The sequence below is a fragment of the Triturus cristatus genome, chromosome 8, assembly GCF_964204655.1.
Source record: "Triturus cristatus chromosome 8, aTriCri1.1, whole genome shotgun sequence".
Taxonomy (NCBI): Eukaryota; Metazoa; Chordata; class Amphibia; order Caudata; family Salamandridae; genus Triturus; species Triturus cristatus.
Window position 1 is genome coordinate 223090701 of NC_140591.1, and position 13450 is coordinate 223104150.

The following is a 13450-nucleotide window of genomic DNA, read 5'->3' on the forward strand; positions in this document are numbered from 1 at the left end:
AAGGGAACAGGGCCATGCCCCCTTTGATCAGGAACACCTTAGGTTATTACTTCTTGAGTCTTATCAGGGCGATGCACATTGAACCCAAAGACGTCTGTGCATTTCCATTCCACGAGGTGTCTCTCAGTAGCAGGACTATACCCAAAAGTACGGCCCAAGATCGCTGTGCCACTAGACCAGAGTTCTTCTATCTGTGGGGCGCGCCCCCCCTGGGGGGGCACAACATCATCTTGAGGGGGGCGCGCGCTCCACCTTAAAATCTCACCTTCCCACCGTCCCATGTCGCAAGTACATTTGCGACGTGCCATACTCTTGTAATTTAAACAAAAAAAAGTTTTCATGCGGTCTTCAGCTCTCTCGGCGACTCTGAGAAGGGATGGGGTCTGGTCCAAACCTGCCTCTCAGACACTGACGTGCAGGTAGGCGCGCAATGGCAATTAAGCTCAAAGGGCTTCAGCCACCTCCCCCCACCCCCCTCGCGTGTGGCTGAGACAGCTTCCCGGGAACACACAGAGCTTCACTGAGTACTTCGCAGGTCTTTTAAAGACCATTTGCTTGTTAATGACGCTTTGTTCTTTCTTCACTACTTCTTAGAGCCCCTGTCTCTCCACTCTGCCTACTGATGGAATAATCAGCCACCCAGAAATGTGTCCCTAGCTGCCCCTCTGCATGCAGGACACATTGGCTGCCCTTGTGTTGTTAAGATATGACAGCAATTCCGAACGGAAAGAAAAGGTGCCCTCTTCCGCACAAAAACAGCACACTTGCATACACACAGTCAGCCTGCCTGTTTTCTATTTAAGTAAAAAGTAAAATGAGTTATTCTGTGCCTCATCTCTCCTGATCAAATGGCTGAGATATAGAAATCTGTAAATACAGATCAGAGCCCAGTGGATGAAAACACTCAGGTGCTCACTAGATTTTTAACGCCGCCATTGAACAAGTTTGTGTATTCTTTTGCTAATTATCCACAGTCCGTGTTTTTCAGAACTGCGACTGAAAAGGTGCCGCTGTCCTAGCGCAGTTACATGATGAAAAAGTACTTGTGTGTATTTTTCTGACAGCTGTGCCAGCCTCATTCTTTATCTCAAAATGTCTTTGATCCCATGGTCAAATGTTCGATTCCCTGTAGGTCCACTCAGCCATACATGTTTCTGAGGTCGATATATTGATAGCCGTTTAGTTGAGTAGCAAAGACGTGATGTCACTTTGTCAAAGGCCATGTGATGTCTCTTCCTGTGTTGTCACTGGGGTCAAAGTTCTGGTGGTCTGGCTTTTGCCCTCCAAGCAGATCTAAGAGGTATGCCCAACCGCTGCGCAACATGCACACCCAAGTCATTTTAGCAGAGGACAATGGTGAATCCCAACCCATCTTTTCAATGAGGTATTTAAAATTGTGTACAACCTTTCAGTCACCAAAGCACCTATGCCTGCTGGATGTTTGTACTTCAGATGCAGGTAGTACAGCTGGAGGCCTGACAGGGCAAAAACTGATTGTAGCCCTCGTAGTAACTGCCCTTCATGGTCCCATTGGAAGCAGCAGAACACACTATATAAAGGTAGCAGAGTAAGGCCTGGAAATGGAGTAGCCAGAGACGAGTAGCCAGGCCTTCTGGGGGAGTGCGGGTCCACTACTAGTTGGCCACAGGCTTTGAGCACTGGAATGTATGTAGATTCAGCCACGAGTGGAGTGCAACCTTTACTTCAATGTGCATTATCCGTGGTAGTAATTAAGAAAGTCTAGTCAGTAAGGAGCTCCACAAGCGATACATTGAAGACATTTAAGTAGTGGCATCTTGCTTTCTACCATGAGATAAGACATCTCCTTTTTTGTGATAAGCTAGTTTGAGGTTCACACACAAAGTTAGTCTTCTTGCAATGGGAATGGTGCTAAGCCCTGTTTGTTTAACAGCTCTTCTGTTTTTAGATAAAGCTAAAGCAGAGGTCTTCGAACTTTTTTAGGTTGAGCCCCCCAACTGAATTTTTGTAGATGTGGGCCCCCCCACCACCTGTCAGAAATGTCTGGAATCTGGTACACTTCATAATCGACTGCCATCTGCATACCCCATACCATATCTGGCAAATAACTGATTGAACCGACTACATCCACAGCCACTAAGAAACATTAGCTCAAAACTTTACTGCTTGAAGCTTACAATGGGCATTGTACATCTTAGTAGTACAAAACAAATTACAATGTCGTTCAGCACATTAATCCTTGCACATAATGTTCATATCAGTAGATTTGTGAAACCATTTCTACATATTTTATTAAAAAGGAGAAAGAAAGAGACATAATTTGTTCATTGCTATATAGCTCTCCATGGAGTTCACCGGTTTCATGGTTCAGGAAGTTCCAAACCTTCCCTTCCTGGAGGTTTAGGTGCCTTATTATTGCATGTTGTTTGGTATTCTGCAGCTTTTTCTACAAATTGATGCTTTTATCTTGCCTGCTTTCCGTGATTCCTCAATTCTTCCACACATGTTCTGCTGCATCTGGACTACTAAAAACTCTGCTGCCGCTACTCACCCTAAGCGTGGCCTGTTGATGTTAAGTTTGGGTTATGCTAGCTTGCTCTCCGTGGCCTTTCTGCCCTACATTGCTGTAAAGAGGAACTGGACTACAGTGGACAACATAGTCAAGACTATCTCATTGAGCTCCAATGCTGACTGGGCGTACTTTTTTAAATAACTGAAAATGCATGCTCCTGACCCTTCCTGTTACCACTATCCAGGAGTTCCAGCTTCCCATTGATTTTAGTTGGGTACACCTTGATGCTGGTTAGGAAATCTCAGACTCACACACCCCTAATTATTGAAAAGCTATGCCTCCAAATGCATATTCCTCTGGAAGAACAAATACAGCAGCGCTACCAGGTATTTTTGGACTCTCTTTAGCTCAGACGTCTTCAAACTGTGGGGTGTGCCCACCTGGGGTTCCGTGGCGGCATTCTCAGGGGGGCACAAATGTCTCAGAAAAGAAGTGTAAATGAAGATGGTCTGGAAGCGCGAACGTATTCATTTATTTATCCCATTTCAAGGCTATCTTCATTTACACGCAGCCAAAGGGCTATAACAAAAGCATGGAAAGTGTGATTTTAATTGGCATGGGGCAGAGATCAGTTGGTGTGTTGCCAGGGTCAATTACAGGCCTACAAAGAACAAAAAAATATTCAGTAGCTGTTTTTTTTTCAACTTTACAATAACTGCATTTAAAATAATACACACACAAATTAATTAGTGGGAAAGGCACTCGTAAAGGATGAAATCTCAGTTGGTTAATGCAATTGCTGCAGATGTCTGTGTGTGTGTGTGAGAGTCAGAATTAAATCCTCCTTGGTGCAGTGGGGAATAGTGATTTTGTTTTATAATGCTACAAGGTCCCTGTTTTTGGCAGGAAGCACTGTGAGTGTCATTATTTTAAAATTTTACTACACACAGCTTAAGACAGGCTGCAGCAATGATTTAGGCTCAGATTTACAAAGACTTTGCGTAAAGTTTGTGTTACTTTTTTTAAACAAACCTAACGCAAAGTGTATTGGTATTAACAATCCAGTGCAAATCACAATTTGCACTGGATTGTACCCAAATGTAATACAAGGCTGCGCAGCACCATTGTAGGGACAAGATTTACTAATGCTTTGCAACAGGTTTGTGTTACTTTTGGGATGCAACCCTGATGCAAAGTGTTTTCTTGGGATTTACTATCCAAAGCAAGTCAGGATTTGTATTGGATAGTTTCCCAAAGTAGCACAAAGTTTTGCTATATGCTGCCTTGAATTACTTTCCATCAAGGGTTCGTTTCATGGGTAGCACATGGGTGTCTTTGCAAAAGAGACATCAGGGCTCATATTCCTTGCTAGCATTAGTGTATAGGGAACCCTTGCTTCAGAAGGGACACCGTGTGGGAGCCATTTTTTCTGAAAGGTATAGAGAGCCTGTGTCAAGAATGGAGTGATGGCGAGGCACAGTGGGAAAAGGGGTGAAAGAGGAACATGTGACTGCCTGCTACTAAGGAATTCATATATCATTAGTGAAGCATTTGGTGCTGTACTGGGGACCAGGAGTGTGAGGGGCTCACAACTCCCCCCAACTATGGGGAGTAGTGTTTGTTGGTCAATTTCTGTTTTTGTTTCAAGCATTTACTCTTTTATAAGTTTCACATTACTGTGGGTTATGAGCTGCAGAAAAAGTACCCCTGAAATTGAGTCACATGCTCAAACCTCTGTGCTTAGCCCTGCTCCTCCAGCTTTTCCTGTCCTTGCCATAAAGTTTTGGAGGGGGGCCTGACTTCAAAATATTTAGCTTAGGGGGGCTCAGCGCAACAAAGTTTGAAGACCTCTGGTCTAGCGCCCCTCTCCCCCTTCCAGCCGGACGGATGCGTGCACTAACACACCGTTGTGCACACGCCCTGCAGCATCAGTGCCGACTTCTGTTCTGCACCAGGGTGGCCTCACATGCAAGCTTTAACTAATTGGTTTCCTGAGCGGCGTCTAGTTGCAGCTCCCACCGGACACATGCCTCTAGTCCCCCCGCTGTGAGCATGCTGCCCAAAGAGCGGTGAGGGACGCTGTGCCAGGGTGCCCGGAGGCAGGCCACCATCTGTGCCAGAGTAACCCGATCCGACACAGGAGGCTCCACAAGTCAAAAATAGTGCGCACGATGCCCCCAGAGGAGCTCGGCCCGCCAGGACCCGGATGAGGCCCAGGGCCCTCCTACCTGCACTGCCACCTCCCCCGTAGAACACCTACAACGCAGCACACACTGCACACCGACACCATGCCATGTCCTCAGAGCCAAGATCGCGTCACTCGTGAACAGCAGAATGGAGGAAATTATTAACCCGCAGAGCCAGGCTGTGTGCAGGGAGGGGCGCGTCCTGTTCACAGCTGTGCCAAAACTCAACACACTACACCCCACATGCCTGCTTCCCAAGGCAGGAGGGGGGGTCTATAGGGCAAAAGCCAGGCAGGCCATTGACCGACCCCCTGTTCGAGTACCAGGCTAACTCAATGAGGGCAATGCCACAATGCAGTAATTACCTGACTGCCTTCAGGATCAGCAGAATTTCCAATCATGTGGGTAATACGGAGGGGTTTCCACAGTTCGCAGGTAGCAGATTTTAAACCTCTGCACCATTTCTGCGCACGACGAGGTCTTACCGCGTTTTTTACAATAATGCAACACCACCTAATTCCAAGGCAACAGAACATGAGACATATAAGTGATAAAAAAATCAAGAAAATCAAGGCACATTAAATAAGCGCGGGCCGAGCTGGGCACGAGCCGATGCAAATAAAAACAAGCACAGCCAAAGACGACGGCGCTGACAATGTAAAGAAAAGTGTGCGTATTGTCTTTTAAAAGACAGTGTGTAAAGCCGCCAGTAAAAGATCAAATCCCGGTGGGAGGGGCCAAAAGCGGACAGGGTGGCAATCCTCAGTGTAATGATTGCCTCCGGTGCAATTATTACACTGTGTTTTTGCATCATCCATGACGCAAAACGACGCGCATCAATCAAAATTGGAGGCGGAGCCGCGACACGACTTCTGGAATCGAATCGATTCCAAGACGCACACGCTGCTTTCGCCAGGCCGAGACCTAACAAGAGGAGAGTACGAGTGAGCTGGGCACACAGTTCTGCTAGTCCGGTGCCACATCAGATAAAAAAAACAAGAGAAGGGAGGGGAGGAACAGCGCAGCATGCAAGAAAAGTACCAGAGGGCAGGGCACACAGTAGGGCTCCTCTGGGTGCCGCAACCAAAAAAAGGAGGAGGGAGGAGAGCAGCAGCGTGGCATGCACTAAGAGTGCAAGAGAGCTGGACACACAGTAGCAGTAGTGAAAAGCGCCCTTAAGATCAGTCATACTTGTGAAAAACGCACTCATGAATGTGTAGAGAAAAATATTTCTCCCAAACAAGAGAAGCAATAAAAGCGTAAGAAAACTGTACTTGGTCGGTGCTCCTTAGCCAAAAAACGCAAGGCAACAAAGAAGAGCAACACTCAGCTCAACCTATGGTGAGCAGCATGCAGGATTACTGAATACAGCAGGTCTTGCAGACAGCGCATGCATGCTGCCTAGGCTCGACCTAAAATACCATAACAAGATTTATGGATCTAGCTTTGTTACTTCTGATTAAACGAGCAGTGGCGACGAAATGGAAGTCACGTACACCCCCTTCCATTGCACAGTGGAGGTCTGAGGTCATAAAAAGAAGACGTTACCGTGCTCCACAGAGAGGAAAAACGTGGTCTAAGACGGCACCCTTTGGCAGGTTGCCGGGACACAACCGTTCAGGATTTTCTAATATATGCTGAGGAGAAGGCCGGCATCCTGGAAGTCATGGAGTGCATTGCCAATGGGTCCCATAGCTGGCCTTGGGGCACCTAGGAGTACCCCTGACTGTTCCTTCGTAATATATCTCTTCCTGGCATTATGATTGCGTCATCTGAGGCTGCCTACTTTCGCACTTAGAATTATTCTATACACCAACATCCTTCTCTAAGCCAGGGCCTTCAGGGGGTCTCTCACCGTCTGGACTTATGCTTCTCTAACTCAGGAATGAGATTCTTGGGGATGAGGCGGTTTCCAGTTTTTGGAACATGCAGTTTTCCTTCTTGGTAGCTGACGATTTCTGCAAACAGTCAGTAGTCTCAATGGTCATTGATATCGGGGATACTGTACATTTTGCATCTACCACTGTCACTATGACTTGTACGATATACTGTATGCTAGTTACTAGCACCTGCTAATTAAATCAATCTACTAAAAAAAGCATGAAAACTGGTAAACTTTAAAATACTCCATCAAGATTTAGCCAATATTTGTAAAAGCCCAGGTTTTTCATCCTGTGTTTCTATCACTATTATTACCCTTTGACCTATAAACATTATTTTTGGCTTCACGTATATTACACATACTTGTCACAGAAAGTCCGAACTGGAAAGTTCAGTATCAGTTCAATGCTTGGCTATACGCAGATGTGTTCGACAATGGTAATAAAACACATCCTGACGCATGAGCTAGCTTTATTTTCGTTTAGTACATACTTGATTCTTTGCACATTTAAATAATCTCCATTTTAGTATTAAATTATGACTAATTGCCAAAAGAAGAAAATAAAGACTCTCAAAGGACAGTGGGTTTTTAACAGATGATACAGAACTTAACAATGGTAGTAGTAATAATGATAAGATACTGTAAAATGTACCTTTTCTGCAGTCTGAAAGTATTGCTTCACAAGGTCCTCTACCCTCAGTGTTGTTGAGTCTGAACTAGGCCTTGTAACAAATTTTCCAAAATTGATTTCTTCATCTCCTAGAAAACACATGCAAACAGGTTACACTTCTATAATTACCCATCCATCAACCTTCTTTGCTAAAGATGTTGAAAGAGCCGAACATATACTCCAACTCTGTCTCAAGGAGCCTTCAAACAGAAAAAAGCATGAAAGCAGATCTTTTGCAGTTCAGAGGCCCATGCTCTGGAACTCACCGGACCCAATATTCACAGCAGAGACAAATTACAACCTTATCAGGAAGGCCCAAGCACTTAACTTTTCCAGCAAGCTTTCGACTAAAACAAGTAATGGCAAAGCCAATAGGTCTCACCGATTCAAGAGCTATTAGCTTTGCCAATGTGTTTTAGCCATGTTGTACTCATGAGTGGCTGCTGTACAGCATGGCTAAAGGTTAATGGCGGAGAGGAGAGTGGAGTGTCGTAGAGCGTCATGGATTGGAGTAGAGTGTCTTGGAGTGGAGTGTCTTGGAGTGCAGTAGAGTGTTGAGGAATGGCACAGAGTGTAGTGGCGTAGAGTGTTGTGGAGTGGAGTAGCATTAAGTGGCTGAGAGTGTCATGGAGTGAAATAGTGTGGAAGGGCGTAGAGTGGAGAGACAGAGTGGAGAATGGTGTTGTACAGTGGAGTGTCGTAGAGGGGAGTGGCACAGAGTGTCGTAGAGTGGAGGAGAGTGTGGTAAAGTACAGTGGCATAGAGTTGAGTGAAGTGGCATGCAGTGGGGTAGAGGGAGTTGCGTACAGTGGAGTAGAGTGTTGTGGCGTAGAGTGTAGTAGATTTTGGTGGCGTAGAGTACTACCATGTCAGAGTGAAGTGGCAAAAAGTAGAGGAGAGTGTCATAGACTAAAGAGTCATAGAATGGAGTGGCAGAGTTTCATAGAGAATGTTGGAGTCGCAAGGAGTGGCCTAGATTGGAGTGCGGTATAGTGGCGCGGAGTGCTGTGGAGGGAGTATAGTCTCATAGAGTGGAGTAGAGTGAAGGGACGTAGAGTGAAGGCATAGAGTGGAGGAGCTTAGAGTGAAATGGCAAGTTTTAGAGTGGAGTGGCGTGTAGTAGAGTGGCACAGAGTGGAGTGGTGTGGACTGTCGTAGAGTAGAGTGGAGTAGAGTGTCTTAGAGTGGAGGGACGTAGAGTGGAGCGGAGTGGTGACAGTAGATTGACATGTTATAGAGTAGAATGGAGTCGTGTATCGTAGAGTGGAATGGCGCAGACTGCAGTGACATGGAGTGGAGTTTCATAGAATGGAGTGGAATGCCGTAAAGTGGAACAGCGTATCCTGAAGTGGAGTGGTGTAGAGTAAAGTGAAATGAAGTGGAGTTTCGAAGAATAGAGTGTCATATCGTGGAGTGGGGTGGCATGTCATAGAATGGGGTGGAGTATCATAGAATGGAGTGTCGTAGAGTGGAGGGGCATGCAGTGGTGTATGCATGGTGCGGTCGCACACTGCCCTTACAGAGAACACATTTTAAATTGTAATCACCATTACAGTGGGACAGACATTCAGTTTTACTGATAAAGGTATACAGCACACAAATGGTAATGTGTGAAAATGTCATCACCTAGTGGATTTGTTTTGATCGTATTAAAATGTGTTTACACCACACTTTAGAATTGTGCTTCATTTGTGCTTTCCAAATTCTGATAATTTCTGAATAATCTAAACAGTTCATTTACTGACATTTAAATTGTTGTTGTGCGCTAGAATAAAACCTTTCCTTCCACAGTAAGATTGCCACATACAACCTCTCACTTTGAAGACAGAGAAAGAAAAGTAAACACCAAGCTCCCATGGAAGACAGAGCCTTGACATTTGACCTCAGCCTTTGAATGTACAGCAAATGTGACAAGATAAGAACAAGATTTAAAGGCCTGTTTATAGGAAGTGAGCACTCGTAGAGGAAAACAGGAAATAGGCTATACGCCATGGGAGGAACAATTCGATTATATGAATCCCAAAATAAGGGGTAGAACTCAATTAACCACATCATATTATCTCAAGCAGAAACACACTGGGGAGATAAAGGGTGGGAAGGCAAGATGAGGATAGAGAGATGTAGGAAGAGAGGCGAAGAGAGCAGTAGACAAGGGTAAAAAAATACAAGGAGCAAATTGGGCTTTGAAAAGATGAAGAAATATAAAAAATTCAAAAGGCTATCACGGTGGTAAGTGGATTACTGAGAAGCAGCAATTACAGGATGCAGGAAACGTTCAGCAGTACTGAATGGCCCAATTCTTACTGAGGAAAGGGCACACTATACCCATTACGTGTGTCATAACAAATCAACCCCATTTTCTATCAAACAAGTGGAATTTTCGTCATTTTATTTATTTTGTGTGTCTGCGCTTAGGATGAGCACTAGCCAGGCAAACAGACCTTATCGAAATACAGCAGTTTTGAGAAGTTGTCTAAAACGCAGCTAGTCAGGGCACTGTCTCACGTCGATGGGAAGCTGGTTCCAGTAAAAGGGAGAGAGGTAGGAGAAAGATTTCCTGCCTAGCCTCGTTTTCCTCACCCGAGGGAGCACAAGAAGCGCCTTGTCTCTCGACCTGAGGGACCTGCCAGGAGCATAAAGCTTACGTTTCCTGGAAATGTAGGAGGGCCTTTGTTGTGCAAGGCCTTGTGTACAATGCAGCAAACTTTAAATTTAGCCTGCTTGCAGTTGAGCAGCCAGTGTAGATGTTGAAGCAAGGGAAGGCAGGGAGTTCTTGGCGGGGCATTCATAACAAGATGAGTGGCTGTGTTTTGGACCACCTGCAAGCTGCTTAACGAGGGCTCATTAGCAGATATCAGGAGAACATTGCAGTAGTCCAACCGGCTCACAACCATGGTCTGGACAAGTGTTTTGCGAGTAGAGTCTGGGAGGAGCAGGAAGACTCGTCAAAGCAGACCCAGCACATAAAAGCAACCGCTGGCAGTGTAGGCAACGTGCTCCTTCAATGACAAAGTGCGATCGAGGCGAATGCCCAGGTTTTTAACAAGAGCCTTCGGGGCAGGGGGAGAACCGAGAGCTGCCGGCCACCAATCAGGTGACCAAAGCAGAGGAGCCTCACCGAAGAGCATAATCTCCGTCTTCTCTGCATTAAGTTGGAGAAAATTGCTTTCCATCCAATTTGCAGTAGCTGTCATACCAGCAGAGAAAGAGGACTGAGCCATCAAGTAGGATTTGTTGAACGAAAAGAGGAGCTGGGTGTCGTCAACATAAGAAATCGGTGTGAAACAACAGGATCTTAGAAGATTGGCCAAGAGAGCAATGTAGATATTAAACAAAGTGGGGCTCAAACACGAGTCCTGAGGAACTCCCTTGTTTAATTCCAGAGGCTTCGACGGAAAAGGACCTAGATTGACACTCTGGGAGCGAGAAGACAGAAAACTAGTCATCCGCTGAAAAGCAAAACCTCTAAGTCCGATCTCCTCTAATCTCCTGAGCAAGATTTGGTGAGAGACCGTATCGAAAGCAGCCGAAAGGTCCAACAGCACGAGAATCGTAGACTGACCCCCATCTAGGGTCATCCTGATGTTATCTGTGACTTCTAATAGGGCAGACTCCGTGGTGCTGTATTTGGGCTTGAATCCATATTGAGAAGGATCCAAGCTACCTGAGGTCTCGACATGGTTCGACAGCTGTATGTTAATATATTTTTCCAAAACCTTGCTCAGGAGAGGAGGGGCGAAGATTGGAAAACTATTCCATAGGTACCTTAGAGTTCTTACGAATGGGGATGACTTGTGCTGTCTTCCATTCCCAAGGAAGATAGCCCTCTCTCATAGAGAGATTGAAGATGGTGCCTATAGACTAGGACAGTTGTTTGGAGAGGGAGGAAGCTACTTTAGCAGGAATGGCGTTGAGTGGGGAGCCAGATTTAGCTGTGTAAAGTAAGGTTTCCACCTCCTCGGTAGATATGGGAAGAAAGCTCTCCAGCAGATGCGATGTAACAATTGCTGGTGAATCAAGAGGAAGAGCATCCAATTGCTGGCTCCCAGAAGAAGAAATCTTGTCATAAATACGATAAATTGTTTCCAAAAAATACTGTGCAGTACCATCACAAAGCGCTTGCGATGGAGTCTCTGGGTTGTCGCAGGCCTTCGGGTTAGTGAAGGATTTAAGTATTTGAAATAGGGTTTTAGGGGTATTCTCCGCTTCCGCTAGCTGGGAGGCAATGAAAGCTTTCCGCGCACCCTTTATGTTTTTGTGATAGATAAAAAGGGCTCTCCTATAATTGTCTTTATCCCTTGTCTCCTGGGATCTACGCCACCGTCTCTCCAGATTTGTGCATTGCCGCTTTCAGTGCAGAGCTCCAGGGAGAACCAGGCTGTCTGAGGACGCCTGGCTGAATTGGTCGAATTGTACAGGGCTAAGCCCGCTTCCAAGTTGGAAGGTTAAGTTTCCCAGGGAGCTGAAAAAGCAGCCTGGAAAGCATACGAGGAGAACTTGGAAAACTATTCCATAGGTACCTTAGAGTTCTTACGAATGGGGATGACTTGTGCTGTCTTCCATTCCCAAGGAAGATAGCCCTCTCTCATAGAGAGATTGAAGATGGTGCCTATAGACTAGGACAGTTGTTTGGAGAGGGAGGAAGCTACTTTAGCAGGAATGGCGTTGAGTGGGGAGCCAGATTTAGCTGTGTAAAGTAAGGTTTCCACCTCCTCGGTAGATATGGGAAGAAAGCTCTCCAGCAGATGCGATGTAACAATTGCTGGTGAATCAAGAGGAAGAGCATCCAATTGCTGGCTCCCAGAAGAAGAAATCTTGTCATAAATACGATAAATTGTTTCCAAAAAATACTGTGCAGTACCATCACAAAGCGCTTGCGATGGAGTCTCTGGGTTGTCGCAGGCCTTCGGGTTAGTGAAGGATTTAAGTATTTGAAATAGGGTTTTAGGGGTATTCTCCGCTTCCGCTAGCTGGGAGGCAATGAAAGCTTTCCGCGCACCCTTTATGTTTTTGTGATAGATAAAAAGGGCTCTCCTATAATTGTCTTTATCCCTTGTCTCCTGGGATCTACGCCACCGTCTCTCCAGATTTGTGCATTGCCGCTTTCAGTGCAGAGCTCCAGGGAGAACCAGGCTGTCTGAGGACGCCTGGCTGAATTGGTCGAATTGTACAGGGCTAAGCCCGCTTCCAAGTTGGAAGGTTAAGTTTCCCAGGGAGCTGAAAAAGCAGCCTGGAAAGCATACGAGGAGAACTTGTGCCATTGTCTACGGCTCTTAGGGGAGGCTAAGGGAGGGGCAGCCGTCACCCTAGGACCTAGAATGGTGAATTCAATGGAGGCATGATCAGATCATGTCTGTGGTCAAGGGGGTTCACAAGAGATACTGGAAGTGTTAGTAAAAATAATGTCAAGAGTATGTCCAGTGGAGTGTGTCGGGCCGTCATTAAGCTTGGTAAGACCTAGGAGAGAAAGATCTGATAGAAGCTGTGACAAGTCAGGATGGGTAGTGTTTTCACTGTGCATATTGAAGTCTCCCAGCAGTAAAAATTTGCTGGTCGAAATGACATAGGGAGCTATAATTTCTGTAAGTTGAAGAGTGAAGTCTGTCAAAGGGCCAGGGGGCCGATACACCAAGGCACCTTTCCTGCTTAGTTGTGGACTAAAGTCAATACGGAAAACTAATATTTCGATATTAGAGATGCATCGTTGCTCAAGTATAGAGACAGAGATGCCGTCTCTATAAATAATAACAATCCCACCCCCCACTTTAGTTAGTCTGTCCATTCTAGTGAGCCTGTAGCCAACAGGCAAGGCAAGGGGGATGGCTGGAGCTGAGTGCGGTTTAAGCCAGGTTTCAGTCAAAAAACCTACATCGGGGTTGATGGAGGTGTGAAGATTCCATACCTCCGTAGCGTGCTTAGGGAGGGATCCGAGTCATTGAGCTTATATATGAGGCATTCATATGATGCGATGAGCATTGGGTCTATAAGCCATACTTAAAGCATAGGAGTTGGTCCATATGAACTGCACAATTAGTGAGAGCACAGAGTAACAATACTACTTAGGGCACACTAAGGGCATCGTCAGAATTACTGTAACAGCATTTTGGGTGCATTGTTTGAGTACTTTTGCTTAATAGTATTAAAACACTGGGTCAACAATCCAATGAGAGTAACTTTGTGTGTGAATATCTGAGTTGGGTTTGACCCCACACATCTACCCT

At 45.7% G+C, this 13450-nt stretch overlaps 1 protein-coding gene across 1 annotated transcript in view; it reads right to left on the reverse strand.

Moving 5' to 3' along the window:
- MRE11 (MRE11 double strand break repair nuclease) overlaps positions 1-13450 on the reverse strand; it is a 453446-nt gene that overhangs the window by 200458 nt on the left and 239538 nt on the right. Inside the window, exon 12 of the mRNA XM_085621402.1 lies at positions 7212-7318. Within this exon, the coding sequence (XP_085477528.1) occupies positions 7212-7318 (107 nt within the window). The remainder of the gene's footprint in view (positions 1-7211; positions 7319-13450) is intronic.